The sequence below is a fragment of the Genypterus blacodes genome, unplaced genomic scaffold (assembly GCF_046128005.1).
Source record: "Genypterus blacodes isolate CSIRO-AG114 ecotype Tasmania unplaced genomic scaffold, CSIRO-AGI_Gbla_v1 ptg000140l_1, whole genome shotgun sequence".
NCBI classification, from domain to species: Eukaryota; Metazoa; Chordata; class Actinopteri; order Ophidiiformes; family Ophidiidae; genus Genypterus; species Genypterus blacodes.
The window spans coordinates 431,478-446,606 of NW_027466942.1; the positions used below are offsets into that span (position 1 = coordinate 431,478).

The following is a 15,129-nucleotide window of genomic DNA, read 5'->3' on the forward strand; positions in this document are numbered from 1 at the left end:
TGTGTGTGTGTATAAATGTTATCTACACAAGGGAATGTTCATCAGCTCAAGAAAACAACTTTATTACTCATTCTGTATCTCTGTTATCCTCTTGCACGTCAAGTCAAATGCACAAAAGACAACTGCCATAAGTATTTACAAAGCAGTCGTATCTGAGCTTAGTGCGGTGGAATGTAACAGATCCAGTGTGGAGGAGCAGAGTGGAGCGTGGCGAGCATGCATGCATCACAAACCACACAAGCTGGACATGTTGGAGACGGACGCTGTGCAGTGCTCAGTGTGCATGAACACGCTGTAGAGTTTCACTTTGACCAAAGACATGCTGCAATCATAAAGTAAGTCACCAGCTTAAGAAAAATGTTAAAGTTTTGTTTATACATATTATACAGGAGGAAGTCAGGGGGGGGCGGGGGGGGGGACTTGCGGTGAGATTTTGATTGATTACCCCGGGGCTGATCTGTCATTCACACAAACTACTGTGACCGACGCGACAGATGAGACGAGACATCTGTCCAAATGCACTACAACAGATAAATGTTCAAACAGCAAAATAGGCACGTGTGGCGGATTAAACAGCGTGTTATAGTACAGCAGCCTTCCTCCCCAAACAGGGACGGCAGGACTGTCATTCTCTGCAAATCAAAAACAGGAATGTGGACGCTCCAAGATACACTTGCATCAAACAGGAAGTAGATTCAGCACAGTTCTTTTGGAAACCGAGACGAGCCTTCACTACGTATCCAGGATCTCGTTTCTCTTTTGGTGCGCTTGATTCTGCGACGTGGTGTCTCACCTGCGCACAGGGCCGGGGTGAGAGCTAACAGCAGAGACTGGACTGAATGTGTCTTTGTGCTGAAGATGAATCAAGCGCACCAAAAGGAGGAAATGTGCAAACACTGAGGGAATATAACTCTAAAAGGATCGATCCGTTGAAATCAAAAGGGTTCCAGGTTTTTGTTTGAAAGCGGCCACATACAGCAGGAGAGCCACACACACACACACACACACACAGGAGATTGACAGAGAATGATCATAACCCTTTCAAAAAAGAAGACAAAACAATCCCAAAAACCAAACAGCGTTAAAGCGCCGGTTTAGAAAGGAAGCAGAGGAGCAGAGTCTGTCGGGTCGTCTCAGTGCTATAGGCTCGACCACGACTCAAGGGGAGGGAACTCTTCTACACCGCCGCTCTCACTGTGCTCCTGCTCGCCCATGGTGAAGGTCAATCTGTACTGCAGCTGCACTTTTGCCTGAGAGAGAGAGAGAGAGAGAGAGAGAGAGAGAGAGAGAGAGAGAGAGAGAGAGAGAGAGAGAGAGAGAGAGAGAGAGAGAGAGAGAGAGAGAGAGAGAGAGAGAGAGAGAGAGAGAGAGAGAGAGAGAGAGAGAGAGAGAGAGAGAGAGAGAGAGAGAGAGAGAGAGAGAGAGAGAGAGAGAGATCTCATTCTAGTGTTCATACTGTAACTAGGACTAAGCTAAAGGGCAACATGACCTCTCTGACCCTGACTGAAGGATCAGCTGCAGGAACACGCTGGTCTACCTTGTTTGGGTTTGCCAGCAGCAGGACCTGTGTGACGGCAGCAGGAGGGAGGATGGGGTTGAACGCTGGGAGCTCTGAGCCCGACGAAGGCTGGAGCTTCACCGCCATGGGCTGCAGGGGGAAAACAAAGATCAACCACACATTTAATTTAAACTACAACGCCTCCCTGACTGAATATGACCCGGTGTTACTGATGTCCACCTTTGGGACGGAGGTGTGGAAGGTGATGTTGGTCACAGGGACGGGGGCGGACGACAGCATGGAGATGATGACCACCAGCACATCAGGGCGACACGGGGGCGAGTCACGAGCAAAGTGGAAGAGGACTCGCAGACTGTGTCCATCAAACACGGTCACTGGTAACAGACTGCCTGAAGGAGGAGAGAAGAGGAGAGGAGAGGAGAGGAGAGGAGAGAAGGTCACAGCACGTTCTGCACCGTCAGCCGGGCGGAGCCGTCAACACGCCTGCTCACTTACTGGGCCTGATGGATTCCAGAGGTACAAACACATCTGCCAGGGTGGCTTCTGCTGGGGCGGGCTGTGTGTGTGTGGGTGAGGTGTCCAGCAGTGAGGCTCCCAGGCTGGGCTGAGGGCTCAGGAGAGGTCCAGGGGGGTCAGAGGTGAACACTGGGATGGGGCTAGGAGTGATGCTGCATCCAGACTTACTCTGGAGATCTCGTAGAGTCGGTTTGGCCAGCTGCTTATCCCTACAGAGAGACAGGTTTGTTGGAATCTGAGTTTCTTGTGTGTAAAGGTGAACAGAGGGTCTCCATGTGGGCGTGGTTTACTTTACCATTTGACCTGCAGCCCCTCAGGAGGCAGAGACTGCTGCAGCAGGGTCTTCCCCAGCAGATCCAGCTCATCCAGTGCAGAGTTCCCTGGGGTGGATCCGGACGAGAGTGGCTGGGAGAGCGAGGCCGGGTCGGGGCTCAGGAGCAGACTGGGTGCTGCCGGTACGTCTGCGTCGATGCTGTCTGAGGACTTAAGAGACAGGAAGTGAAAAGAAAAGAGTTGAGATGTTTTGAAACAACCGGCCCATCAAAGTGTCTCTGGAGGCTCCGCCCTCTCACCTGGAAGGAGTCCCATGCTGTGGAGTCCTCCGGCTGGGACAGAGGGTTGGAGGTGTGGGTCCCTTCACTCAAACCTGAGGAGGAACTCTGGGATGTCAGCAGTGACCTTGTGATCTTTGCACAATTTAAACACATTGTAAAGGATTCACAATAGTCTGGGTCCAAAGTCCGCTGATCTGCTCTGTGTGTGTGTGTGTGTGTGTGTGTGTGTGTGTGTGCGTGTGTGCGCGCGCGCGCTGTGACCCAACAATGGAGATCAGGTTACACTCATGCTGATGAGACGAAATGTGGCCACCAGGTCGTTACCACGGTGACGTGGCCACTGCAGCACGCTAAGAATGAGTGCTACCGAACCATAAGAGAGGAGACCTGCTTCAACCCGACCTGCTGCAGGACACATCGCTGTATCATGACAGGAAGTGGAACTGTCTAGAAGCTGCTGTGTGTCCGTCTGAAAGATTTATTTATATCTGTGATATCTCACACACAAGCTTTACAGAACTCCTGCTGCGCTCTCTGCTGTGCCGTTACCTAGCGACATGAGCTCATCATCAAGCAGGCTGATCTCCGTGTCGTGGGAGGGGGCGTTCAGGCTCTCAGAGGGAGTGGGGAATTCAGGAAAGGAGAGAGGAGACTGGGGGGACGTGTCCAGACCCGACAGGTCCAGCAGGGCCGTCCCTCCTCCTGTCAGGGACAAAGTCAGAGACAACGCAGTTTGTGAAGACTCAGTCATTATTTGAATACAAACTAAACGTGTGTGTGTTTACTCGCCAACATTACCTGTGTGTTTCTGCGTGTTCAGCGTGTTGTTGCCGTTGACGATCTCTCCTTTCACCTGCTGTTTGTACAGGTTGATGACGTGAGTCAGGCTGTCGTTGGCCTGCAGGATCTCTGCTGCAGGGCGACATTCAGAACGTTCACACACTTCACTCAGAGGTCTGATTCATGAAGTCATCACACTCTACTATGTCTTCAAGAACAGTTCAACCTTTTAAGATGCTGTTACATTTTCACCGTGATGCACCCAAAGTGTTCGTGTTTACTTGTTATTAAGTGAACCTAAAAAGGAAGCAGCTCCAAAATGATCTCAGCTCTTTGCGGTGGACATCATGGTGCAGCTGCTTCATCTCCAGCTTCACTTCCTCAACCGCAGTGTTTTGGAAGAATCAATCAATCACTCAATGTTCAGTCTGTTCTGCTTCATTGTCTTTGTGAATGAGTTCTGACTGATGTGCTGCAAGAGCCAATCTGTGTAAATATGGATTCATGGGACGTCTTCCTTATTTCTCAGGTGAAGAGACGCTCCTTTTCCATTGTGTTTAAAGGAGAGAGGACGTGAGGACGCTCACCCAGGGCCTCGTCGTTGTCCTCTGTGTCACTCGCCAGTCTGAACAGCGTCGGTCTCATTTTCTCACATCGTTGGTACAAATCCTAAAGACACATAAACATACAAACAGACTCAAACAGCAGCATTCCCACTTTATCCACATGGCTGACAGAGTTGGTACCATTCCAATACTAAAGTTGAAACTGACAAAAGTAAAAAGCCTCCACATCCATCAGATCTGGCACTTTGCTTTAGATCTTTGTCCCAACATATTATTTTAAATATATAAACAAATGAACATAGCCTGGACTGAATGATGGAAGCCTTAAACCCAAATCCCCTAGCACTGCTCCTCCTGTACAGACTGACTTTGTTCCGTTTCCCTCACCTGTATCAGCTCAATGTTGCTCTGTGTGCTGGCGTTCCTGTCGTAGTCCTGCAGCATCTGAGTCAGCAGGTCCACGCTCTCCTTCACCTCTTGAATGGCGTTCACGCGCTTTGATACCTTCTCTGCTCGCTTCTGGTCCTACAATCCATACAGAGTCACAAAGGCTGCTGTGTCAACACGTAGTGTAGAGAGAGGCAGAGGCCACAGAGAAACAGTTCAATACAGACACACACACACACACACAGAGACACACACAGACATCTGCAGAGGTTTGGCACAGGGCAGCGCTGACGTCAGAGCTGATTTCTGCTGAAATGAGGACAAATGTACCGACAGAGCTCCTGACTCACACCAAACTCCCCTGGGTCAGCGTCTGATTCAGGTAACGTTCCTGCCATGGCTGCAGCACTTCCCCGCCCCCCCCCCCCCCCCCCCCCACCCTCCTCCTGCTCTCATACACACACCTACAGTTCTCATGCGTACGCTGCGTCTTTCCTTTTCAAACTGCTGGTGCTTTTTAGTGACTACATCTATGAGACGTGTACGATTTAAAAAAAGAAGGAAGGAAGGAGTTTTACCTCTTGCACCATTTCCTTGATGAGCTTGTTGGCAGCTTTGAGGTCCTCGGGGTGACTGCTGTTTAACAAACGAGACAGCATCTGGAAACACAAACAGGGAAGAATGACATCTGACAGCACCGGTGTCGGTCCGACTCATTACAATGAGCAGAGGAGACATCTCTCACTTTTGTTTGTTAGACATTTTATTAGACTTACTTTAGATTTTTCCTCATCCTCAAAGATAGCATTCTTGGGTCTGGGTGGAGGAGGGTTCAGTAGTTTGTCAGGCGGCAGCTCGGGGTCCTGTTTGACGATACCTAATGTATACAAGCAATACATGGCAGGACAAGAGGTGAACTGCTTAACACCAACATCAGAACACGACTTTATAACAGCTTCACCTGAGAGCAGACATCCTTTTACCTTGTTTTTTCAACATCTGGTAGGCGTCTGTGATCTTGGCCTCATCAGGTAAACCCAAGGTCCAGCTGTAGATCAACTCCAGAACCTTCTTCTTTACTGGTTCTGGTGAGCGTGAGCCCAGGTACTGAGTCATGGAGGACAGAGAACACAGAGTCATCACAAGCGCTCATCATAGTCATAAGGGCTGAGGGGTCCTTCAGAGAAAACTCAAAGGAAGGTCTGACCTTTGGAGAAACGACTTTGATTAGTTCGTTGAGAAAGCGGAACTTGCCAACTTCACCGTGAAACCTTTTCCCACAGCTCTTCATACACGTCTCCAGGACCTTGGTAAGACAAAAGGAAAGATAAAGTATTCAAGCCAAATGTAGGAGCTGTGTGTTTGTTCTGTGTTAGTATGTTGCCTTGGTACATGTGTGTGTGGTCATGTGGGTGTGTGTGGTCATGTGGGTGTGTGTAGTCATGGTGATGACATGTCCTGATCCACCTGATCACATTCGAGCGAGGGAAAGAGGGGATGAGTAGAAACTTTCTGTTCACCGCACATGTTGTTGACTTTGGTCCATACTTTATCAAAAAGGTAACATTTGAGTTTACTCTCATTGCTCGTCCCTGTGTTGGACTGAGACGTTACCAGGTGCCCGTCTTACTCTTTAACAGGGTGCATCAGCCACTACTGAACAGAACAACACTCACCAGCAGGGCCTGCATGGACTCCCACTCCTGTGGTGATTGGATCTTGTGCGCCAGGAGTCTGGTGGCCAGCTGAGGTCTGTAACACAAGTGACTGAGTACTTAACTGAACCAGGGTTAAACAAATAAACATAATCGCCAACAAAGCTAACATTAAGGACTGAGAGTGGAGAGACATAGCCGTCCTGGTGGCCTCTTACCCCTCCAGATCATTGTTGAGCTGGTCGCAGAAGGCATGGATGCTGCCCCAGTCTGTGTCTCTGTTCAGAGGGTTGGTGGCTCTGTCTGAAAGGTAGAAGAAGAAAGTCACTTTGGTGTACTCCTCTGTCTCTTTCTTTTCATTCTTCCCCCTATTTTTCTCTTTCTCGTATTCAGCAAACAGAACAGAATGTCAGACAGATGTGCTCCTGACTCTCTCTCTCTCTCTTTAAGCACCCCTGGTTTCAGTTGAACAGTATTGTGATTTTGTTGCCATGACATTGTGATGAATCCTTAATATTGTGTCAGTCTGAAGTTAAAGACATCATTGAAGTGTAAGCAGTCATTTTGTTATGTTTTTATGCAGAAGATGAATGGTTGACTCCTACTTCATCATCCTATCTGCCTAGATTAGATTCTGTCATTCTTCTCATTTTTGTTTGCTTTTTGGTTCTACTGAGCCCGTGAAGAAGAAAGGCCTCAAAGACAGCAAACAGGAAACGTGAAGAGATCAATCAGACACAACAGACGCTTCATAACAACAGGGTTCGAATCCCAACACACGCATGACTTTGTATTACTTTGAAACCCCAAGTTGAACGGAAACGTGTCAAGCTGCCGAGGCTGTGACGTCAGAATGTTAAGCAGGCTGCCGTATGAAAGCAAAAGCCAATATGACGTCACGAACTTTACGACGCAGAAACCGATAACACTGCGTGACCGTGACATGTCTGCTGCTCCGCCACATGCGAGCAGAGACACGGCAGACAGGTGACGACAGACAGGTTAGCCTGCTGCCGGACACGGACTCGGTGGCGACTAGTTTGTTGTGCTGCCACAGCGACATGGAGCCGCTCTTTAACTCGTACATCTAGAGAGGACGCGTCCCTCGCTCCGCTTCTTTGTAGCCGTCTGTCCATGGAGCCATTAGCCTCCATGCTAACGCGTCCCCTTGATGTTGACAGCTGGCAGACACAGCGCTCTGACAGGCTAAGTGTTAGCCTGCTGGCTAGGTGTTAGCCTGCTGGAGGTAACCTTCTGTTGGCCCACCAGCGGCTGCCCTGCGCTGTCATCGCGGTCCCCCTACGGCCCGGTGACCTCCTGGCCGTGTCCGCCTCTCCCGGCGACACTGGCTGGATAATAAGTGTGAAATACTCACTGATACGAGACTCCAGAGTCTCCGCATCAGGCGGCGCGGCCATCACTGCGAGATTTATGTCGCTCATCGATCTCGCGAGGGTTGCACAACGGTGTTTAGTCAGGGAAGTAGAAATGGAACACGTAGAAGAGACACTATACGGAGATGAACACAGTGAAGTTGTACAAAGGCTTAAGGGCGATATTCTTTGTGTTTGTTTCGTAACTACCTGCTAAGTCTGACTTAAAACACAGCTTTGTTTAATGGCAGTTTATTGTAAATGTCAGTGTTTGGCCAAAAGCAGTTAATTTTCAAGTAAATATCGGGAAACAGTGAAGTCTCTCTGATGGCTGCTCTATGAGTTTATGTCTAAGTGAGTTTACTTTGGTCTTAAATTTGAGTTTTCAGGAATACGAATGGCAGCTAGTTTAACTCCACCGTTAAACCGAGGTTAAGCGATGGAAAACAGGTTCAAGTCAGCACCATTAGTATTTTTGACAATCCGTATTTCAGCCTTGAGTTAACACGTTCAACCCGAAACTCCGCTTCACTTAATCCTGTAATCAGAAACCGTGCTTTCTAATTTTAGAGACGGCCCTATACCGGCCTCTAGTGGCAATTATTGTGAACTTAACCTAAGGTGGAGCACAATAAACAAGTAAAGCCACCAAGAATCCTCCCTCCGTGGGTTTGGACTAAATTCTGCACATGAAGACATGAGCTGGAAGACAGAGTGGAATGGATGTGCTGACTGATTGTGTTGCTCAGAGTTTAGTTGCGGCTGGAAACGTTAAAGTAACGTGAAGCCTCTGAGCAGATCTATTTGATCGACCTTAAAAACACCTGATTTCTTCCTCTCGGAGCTTCTTGGCCTCATTCGGAAGTTTGTTTTTTTCAACAAACTACATGCAGGCAACAGATGCGCGTTTCCTGTTTCCTCCCCGCAATCAAAGCATTTTCCGGTGATCTTCTGTGACTTGTAATACCACGGTCGACTCAGACGTCCCGTCAAACATCACAACATGGAGTGAAAGAATGGCGCCGGCTCCCTCAGTGTGGAAATGAAAACTTGATGCTCTTGTCTTGCATTTTGTGCCTTCATCCTCCATCCTGCCCTGATGTAAGTACAACGCCAGGTGCATCATTTCCCCCCATGGGTGATCTTGTACTTCCTCCCTCTGTCTAATCTGAACCTGGGTAACATGATCCGCCCTGTTTATCTCTCCTTCCTCTGTTGTCAAATTAAATAATCAGTTCTGTATTTCTTCTACGCTTTTCATCATTTCAAGATAATGATTATGAAAGCAACACTTACTGTAATTGCACACAACCATGTCTCACTCTGTGTTTGGTGTTGGTTTGTAATGACAAACAGTTTATTTCTGAATAAAGTATTTTCTTTGTCTCAAGGAAGCTTTAAGATTCTTAATCCCCTCAGGTTTGCAGGGTGGGGTCTAATGTGTGGCTCATCCAGGATCACACATGTGAGCTTCAGGGCTCCTTAGAAGCTTAACAGGTCAATAGTGTCCTAGAGTGCTGCTTCTTCTCCATTTCTTTATTTCAGGAGTGTGACTGCCGTAGGTGAGGAATCCCTGAAGGTAATTACTCACTCTGAGTTTAAATGCCAGTGCTTTCTTCCTCTTCAAGGTGCCTTCTTCCTCTTCAAGCTGCCAGTCAGTTTAGTTTCAGGGTTAACAGTCTGAGCGTTCAGTTCTCTCCTCAGAGTCAGCAGCCTGTCTACGTCCTAAAGAGACATCTGGTTGATCTCAGCGTTCACCATCTCAGCAGGTTCAGCTCAGAGCTCCCCAGGTAAGCCTTCGTTCTGTTTAGAGGTGTTATGGCTCACTTGTTATTATTATTTTTATTATTATTTTTATTATTATTATTATTTTTTCAGATATGTGTTGTATCTATAACCTTTATTGAGCTTTCCTGCTTTATATTCTTCCTCCCTATATTAAATAGGTTTTTGTTCTGTAAACTTTTATAGTATCAATCCCAAGTCTGTCTGTCTCTGCCTGCCTGCCTGTCTGCCTGTGTATCTGTCTCCACACATATTCTAATGCGTTGGAATGCCTCTCCCGTGTGTGTGTGTGTGTGTGTGTGTGTGTGTGTGTGTGTGTGTGTGTGTGTGTGTGTGTGTGTGTGTGTGTGTGTGTGTGTGTGTGTGTGTGTGTGTGTGTGTGTGTGTGTGTGTGTGTGTGTGTGTGTGTGTGTGTGTGTGTGTGTGTGTGTGTGTGTGTGTGTGTGTGTGTGTGTGTGTGTGTGTGTGTGTGTGTGTGTCCGGCCCTGGTGTGCTCATGTGATCATATCTGTAGAGACTGGCTCACCCTGCTACATTTCTGCTGGGTCCTGCATGTAGAGAAGAGTTCTCCCATCTGCGCCTCAGTCATCAGGGCTGTGTTGATGGATTGAAGAGGATGGTCCTCTGGGGCTCCCTCATCTTCCTCTACCCAGAGTTACAGAGCAGGAAAAGTACAACCTGCACTTCTTCAGACCGACAATAACATGCAGGAGGAAGAGACAAACACGCCTACAGCACCACGTGGAGCAGCAGCTTCAGGGGGAAAGAAGCCTCCACCTCCAGCCCCCAGACGCAAGTCAGGCTCCTCAGCAGAACCTGTTCCTGCACCCAGGACCAGAAGGATTCACTCAGTAAACAGCCTTTCTGCTACAGGTGAAGAGTCACACTGTGTTAGTGCTGTAGCATGATGCGTATGGTGATGATGTCATGGACATGTGTTGATGGTTCTTTCACAGTTGAGGCCTCTTTTGTTTTTGTTTCTCAACAGGAGCTTCAGCCACTTACAGCAAGCCGTCGCCCAGTTTATCTGACATGTAAGTCTGCAGACACACTGTCCACCATGGCAGCCTCCTGTGTGTGTCCTGAACTTTGTCTCTTGTCTCTCGCCACATTTATTCCTGTTAGGTGTAGACTTGACAGACTCCTGACTCATCTCTGGCTTATCTGACTTGACTTGGTTTCTACTTGACTTCCTATAACCCTGAGACAGGATGGACTTATACATTACATTACATTACATTAGGGTCATTTAGCAGACGCTTTTATCCAAAGCGACTTCCAATAAGTGCGTTCAACAAAGGTAGATAAAAGAACTTCAGGTCACAAGAAATCGTAAGCGCATTTCCTTCTAAAACCAACAGCTAAGAGCATAACTAGAGCTAGAGTAGAAGTGCAATAAATTAGGTACCATGATGAATGAGAAAAAAGGACAAATTAGAAAGGACAGATTAGAAAACAAGTGCATCAGAAGAGCTAGGACAGAATAGGTGATATAGAAGAGATCGAACCCCCATGTATTCATCCTGTTTTATTTATGAATGATTACAGTTATTTGACATTATTCATAAAATAATGAAGGTAAGATCGTTTCTGATTCCTTTTTATTGGTTAATTGCAAAGAGGGTGCAGTTCCATATCAAACATGGAAGGCCCAAGGTCTTAGCCGTGTCAAGATATTATCAAAACCATCAAAAAGAAAATGTTCAAATCTCCAGGATCTCTCTAGTGTGTCACTGAAGTGGAATTAGTTTACTTGAATTCACAGTTTGTGTTTAAAAACAAGAATGTAACAGAGGATACAGACTCCATGTTGACCTCTTCTGTCCTGCTCCTTCCAGCACAAACCCAGTCAGGAGGAGCCGGAAAGTCCAAACCAATCATCCATGGATCAACATCATCCACCCTGGACCCTGGACCCAGCTGCCTCCTGCCCCAGCACCCATAACCCCCCTGCGTTCGAAGGCTGTGGCCTCTGCACAGGGGCTGTGGTTCAAACCCAGAGTCTGTGCTCCCAATCCATTTGGAGAGGTGCAGGACTATGAACCTCAGGGTGAGTCAACACCAGGTGGAACTAAAGCAGGGGACACACACACTTTAGCTAGCTCATGTGAGAGTGGAGATGTTGCCACCAGTGTTCCAGCTGATGATCACACAAGAGATCAAGCAGAAGAGGACGGTGGACTTGGTGACCCAGCAGCTCGTTCTTTAGGCGTTCCTGACACAGCAGAAGCTCCCAGTGAAGCAGCTGGTCATACTTGTCCGCATAGTGGGCCAGATTTGACTGAAACTGGAGTCCAAGGAAGCTCAAGTGCAGCCAGTGAGTTAAGTGTCACAAATCTACAGGAAGAACAAGAACAAGGACCCAGGGCCCCGGACTCATCAGGGCCAGCAGAGGGAGAGGTGGGCGTGTCAGCTGTAGCAGGCGGTTCAGCAGCAGTAACGTTTGTCACTTTGAAAGCTACTCAGAGTCGTCCTTTGCCAAAGAGTCACACTGTGCCTGTGATCCCGGCTGCTTGTCCTCAAAGTACAGTGAGGACTAGAGGACGGACGGAGAAGAGTGAATGTGAACGGACATCTCAAAGTAAGGTAAAACTGCAAACCCAGTACCAATGTTCACCCTGAACGTTGTCACGTTAATGTTTGTGTGGTATGTTGATGCCATGTAAACCTGCAGGATCAGGTGGAACTGGTTTCATTTGCCACAAGGTTAATTCAATAAGTAAAGTTCTACTTCCTCCTGTTTCTAGCTCTCCTGCAAACACAATCCCTCTGAGCAAATATCTGCAAAACCCAAATCAAAGACTGTTCAGGCTCCCTCCTCTCAACGGGCTCCTGCTCCTGGACACGGCTTCCCCCTCATCAAGAGGAAGGTAGGATGTGTGAGAATACAACCATGATGACAAGAGGCTGACAGGAGGTTTATGTTTGTTTTTTGTTTCAAAGTTAATACATCAATTACAAGGAAGACGAGAAAACAAATCTGCCATATTTGTTTAATGATGTCATTGTTTTGGCTATTGGCTTCAATGTTTCCAGGTGCAGACAGACCAGTACCCCTCTACAAAAACCATGCCTGTGGAGATAGGAGACCTGGATAAACGTCTGGAAGAATTGGAACTACAAGGAGTGGAACTTGAGAAGAACCTGAGAGACTGCAAAAATGGTAAATTCAACTGTTCCCAAGAGATTCTGGACAAACATCATTACTGGTGCTGATTTCTATGCTATCCTCTTTGAAGATGCGACTTCTTTAGGCTGTGAATTAAACCAAACATCATATCCTCGTGTCCCTGTTCTGACTCTGTGGTTCCTCCCATACCTCAGACAAAGAGGAGGAGCTGCTGCTGATAGACTGGTTCTCTCTCATCCAGGAGAGACACACTCTGGTGTGCAGAGATTCAGAACTGGTTTTACTGTAAGTAATATAATAATTTTAAATTAAGGTCTGTTTTCTTCAAAGAACGTACAGGACCAGGACCTGGATTCTGTTCTGTCCATGAGAAGTATTGTCCCATAAATGAGCGTTCCTGTTACTGCCTCTAAACTTCATCATCTGTGCGAGTCTTATCCATATTTTGTGTTTATTTCCTCAGGACAAAGCAGCAGAAGTTAGAAGAGAGGCAGGTAGATGTGGAATATGAGCTCAGGTGTCTCCTTAACAAACCAGGTCAGTGTGTTTGCATGGGTGCTGCTTTCTTAGTTTTTTGGATCTTACATCTTTGTCTTTGTCTACATGTGTGGCGTGAAATGTACAGAATCAGAATCATGTTTACTGGCCACATATGCTCAGGTACAAAAGCCTTTATTTGCATTTAATATCACAGACTAATATGATGACATCACACTCCTAACCCTAATCCACAAGCTGTTCGTTGTTCATAACTGAGCTTTCTTAATTAGGGAAACGGTCAGAACCAAGTCTCTGAAATGTCCAACAAGGAAGAAACAAAGAACCACCGCTGTGTTATGACCAAGCTATCATTGACAATGAACATGCGCCACACCCTGACAGAGAGCGAGTGGAGTCACCAGGATCGAGGTCGAGAGCAGCAGTTGATGGAGGAGTTGGTGGCCATCGTGGAACAGAGGAACCAGATCATCAGCAGCTTGGATCAGGACAGGCAGAGGTACACTGGACAAAAGTAATACCCTGGGCTTTTACTTTGACTGATCTCTCTGTTCAAACATTGAAACGTGGCCAGGTGTAATATTTGTGTTGTGTATTTAGGGAGAAGGAAGACAATAAGTTATGGGACACCATGATGAAGAACAAAGGTGAGAAAATATCATTTTGTCTGCATCTTTTCCTCTCTTACGCTTTCATTTTTTAAGAGCTGAAAATGTTCTTCTATGCTTGTAAAAAGATCTCCCATGTTTGATTGCACTGTACTGTAATCTGTGTGTCAGAGTTGCAGAGAGAAGGACTCAAGGAGCTGAAGAAGTCAAAGGGAAAGTTCAAGCCTCTGAAGGTGTTTAAGGCGCTGAGCCTTAAAGCAGAGAGATCCAAAAACTCCAAAAAGAGCTGAAGGATGATGAAGAAATGCATGGACAATGAGCTGACCTTTATTTTGAAACAATACAAACTTTGGCGCCATTCTTGTTTGTTCCCACAGAAGATTATGATAATATCATCTGATAATGAATTTAAGCTGCACAGATATTTTGTATATTTTGACATTTTCTGGTTGATGTAATCAATATTGATCACATTTTTTTATAAGCTTGTGGTTCATGGAAAATACTGTGTATTGGTTGCAAATACATCTTAACGTGCTCGGCCATATCTTTACGATTCACAAAAGTAAAACTTGACACATTCATGGGATTTGAAAGTCTTTGCTCTCAATAAATAATAATAAATGTTAAGTTATTTGTGTGATGTGCCTAATACAGAATGTTACAATATAATCTATTAAATAGAGAAAAAGATCTAAACTAAACCTTGGTGCAGGGGTCTCCAACCTTTTCTCCTCTGAGAAGGAATGTTTGACATTACTGGTAACATTTATCCACATGGCTGATTCTCCACCCAAACCAGCTGAATGAGCCTCTTTTGTGTTAACATTTACAAAATGTTGATATAATCACTCACATTTTGTATTAAAAAGCACTTAATTTCAGCAACATGAGTTTTTTTTCGTATACATCTTCAGTGTCGACACTAATACATTCACATATACTCACAAACAAAACGATGTTATTATTTTACTTTTTAATTTATACTAAACCTTTCATATTTTTACATTTTCTGTCCGTCCACAATGTCCCTTCACATTCCCTGGAATTCTGGGAATTCCCCGTAGTTCCCATCTCATCTGTACTTCTCATGCATTCAGTCTTTCCTGATGTTGGTGAGATGACTTGAGTGTCTGCTGCCTGCTGGAGTGAATCCTCTTCACTTCTCTCTTATGGAGCTCCTTTAGCTTCTCTGTTGGTAGTTTGCTAGCAGTCGGAAGGTCCTGTGTACAGACCTTGGAGAAGTGGCGCTCGCGCTCGCGCCACAAATAAGACACACACACTTGTCATTCACGCGCGCTCGCTAGCCTACATCGCGCGCTCGCTAGCCTGCTAACATCGCGTAATTTTACGGTGTGTAAAGTTCTGGTACGTAACCGAACATGACAGCAGCTCATTTGTGTGACTGACAGATGATTTTCTTATCATTTTGTGACAGAAGGGGGCGGGATGTCTGAATTTGATTGGATAGAAATTTAAACAGGTTTACCAAGTGACGTTGTGTTGTCAAATGTACACTTTGAACCTTTAGCGAGCCACTCAGACACGAGTGGAGAGATACTGGCAGCTCGTGAGCGACGTGTTGGAGACCCCTGTTCTAATGAAACCTGTGCAATAAAAAGGTGAAAACGACAAGTACAGCCAACCACAGCTTTAAATCAGTACAAAATGTTTACAGTCCTGTCTAGTCTGTCTCAGCTCATATTCTTGCACATTTGATTGCTGTTTGAACTTTGAACTTTAAAAAAAAGCAAATGA

General features: G+C 46.3%; 2 protein-coding genes and 1 long non-coding RNA gene across 8 annotated transcripts in view; 1 reads left to right on the forward strand and 2 right to left on the reverse strand.

Annotated features, from left to right (window-relative positions):
- The window catches only part of LOC143012047 (uncharacterized), a 95,147-nt gene that overhangs the window by 67,092 nt on the left and 12,926 nt on the right, over positions 1-15,129 (reverse strand). The gene's annotated exons all lie outside the window — the stretch shown is intronic.
- On the reverse strand, positions 42-7,422 carry LOC143012036 (ADP-ribosylation factor-binding protein GGA1-like). Its single transcript, XM_076165066.1, has 17 exons — positions 7,353-7,422; positions 6,196-6,280; positions 5,999-6,074; positions 5,530-5,628; positions 5,306-5,429; positions 5,099-5,199; positions 4,901-4,981; positions 4,323-4,460; positions 3,957-4,038; positions 3,388-3,501; positions 3,139-3,291; positions 2,608-2,681; positions 2,331-2,518; positions 2,015-2,244; positions 1,739-1,908; positions 1,538-1,648; positions 42-1,250 (listed from the first exon to the last, which is right to left on the reverse strand). The coding sequence occupies exons 1-17, from the start codon at positions 7,417-7,419 to the stop codon at positions 1,140-1,142; spliced, it is 2,004 nt and encodes a 667-aa protein (XP_076021181.1). The 5' UTR covers positions 7,420-7,422; the 3' UTR covers positions 42-1,139.
- LOC143012037 (uncharacterized) lies at positions 8,889-13,921 on the forward strand. Of its 6 annotated transcripts, none has more exons than XM_076165067.1 (12): positions 8,889-8,929; positions 9,043-9,140; positions 9,650-10,008; positions 10,124-10,169; positions 10,974-11,721; positions 11,883-12,005; positions 12,172-12,298; positions 12,460-12,550; positions 12,729-12,802; positions 13,148-13,277; positions 13,364-13,410; positions 13,543-13,921. In XM_076165067.1, exons 3-12 carry the CDS (start codon positions 9,840-9,842, stop codon positions 13,659-13,661), a joined length of 1,674 nt encoding a protein of 557 aa, XP_076021182.1. In that variant the 5' UTR covers positions 8,889-8,929; positions 9,043-9,140; positions 9,650-9,839; the 3' UTR covers positions 13,662-13,921. The 6 variants fall into 6 exon arrangements, with proteins under 6 accessions (XP_076021182.1, XP_076021188.1, XP_076021184.1 ...); XM_076165073.1 differs by having other exon boundaries at positions 13,148-13,262; XM_076165069.1 differs by having other exon boundaries at positions 9,694-10,008.

Excerpts from the sequence above, each read along its gene's own strand:
- LOC143012036 (XM_076165066.1), bottom strand. The coding sequence starts at position 7,419 with ATGAGCGACATAAATCTCGCAGTGATGGCCGCGCCGCCTGATGCGGAG. Across the intron at positions 4,461-4,900 it reads TCAAGGAAATGGTGCAAGAG|GACCAGAAGCGAGCAGAGAA; the intron begins GTAAAACTCCTT and ends TATGGATTGTAG. Across the intron at positions 3,502-3,956 it reads GGACAACGACGAGGCCCTGG|CAGAGATCCTGCAGGCCAAC; the intron begins GTGAGCGTCCTC and ends GTCGCCCTGCAG.
- LOC143012037 (XM_076165067.1), top strand. The coding sequence starts at position 9,840 with ATGCAGGAGGAAGAGACAAACACGCCTACAGCACCACGTGGAGCAGCA. Across the intron at positions 12,299-12,459 it reads CCTGAGAGACTGCAAAAATG|ACAAAGAGGAGGAGCTGCTG; the intron begins GTAAATTCAACT and ends CCCATACCTCAG. Across the intron at positions 12,551-12,728 it reads GATTCAGAACTGGTTTTACT|GACAAAGCAGCAGAAGTTAG; the intron begins GTAAGTAATATA and ends TTATTTCCTCAG.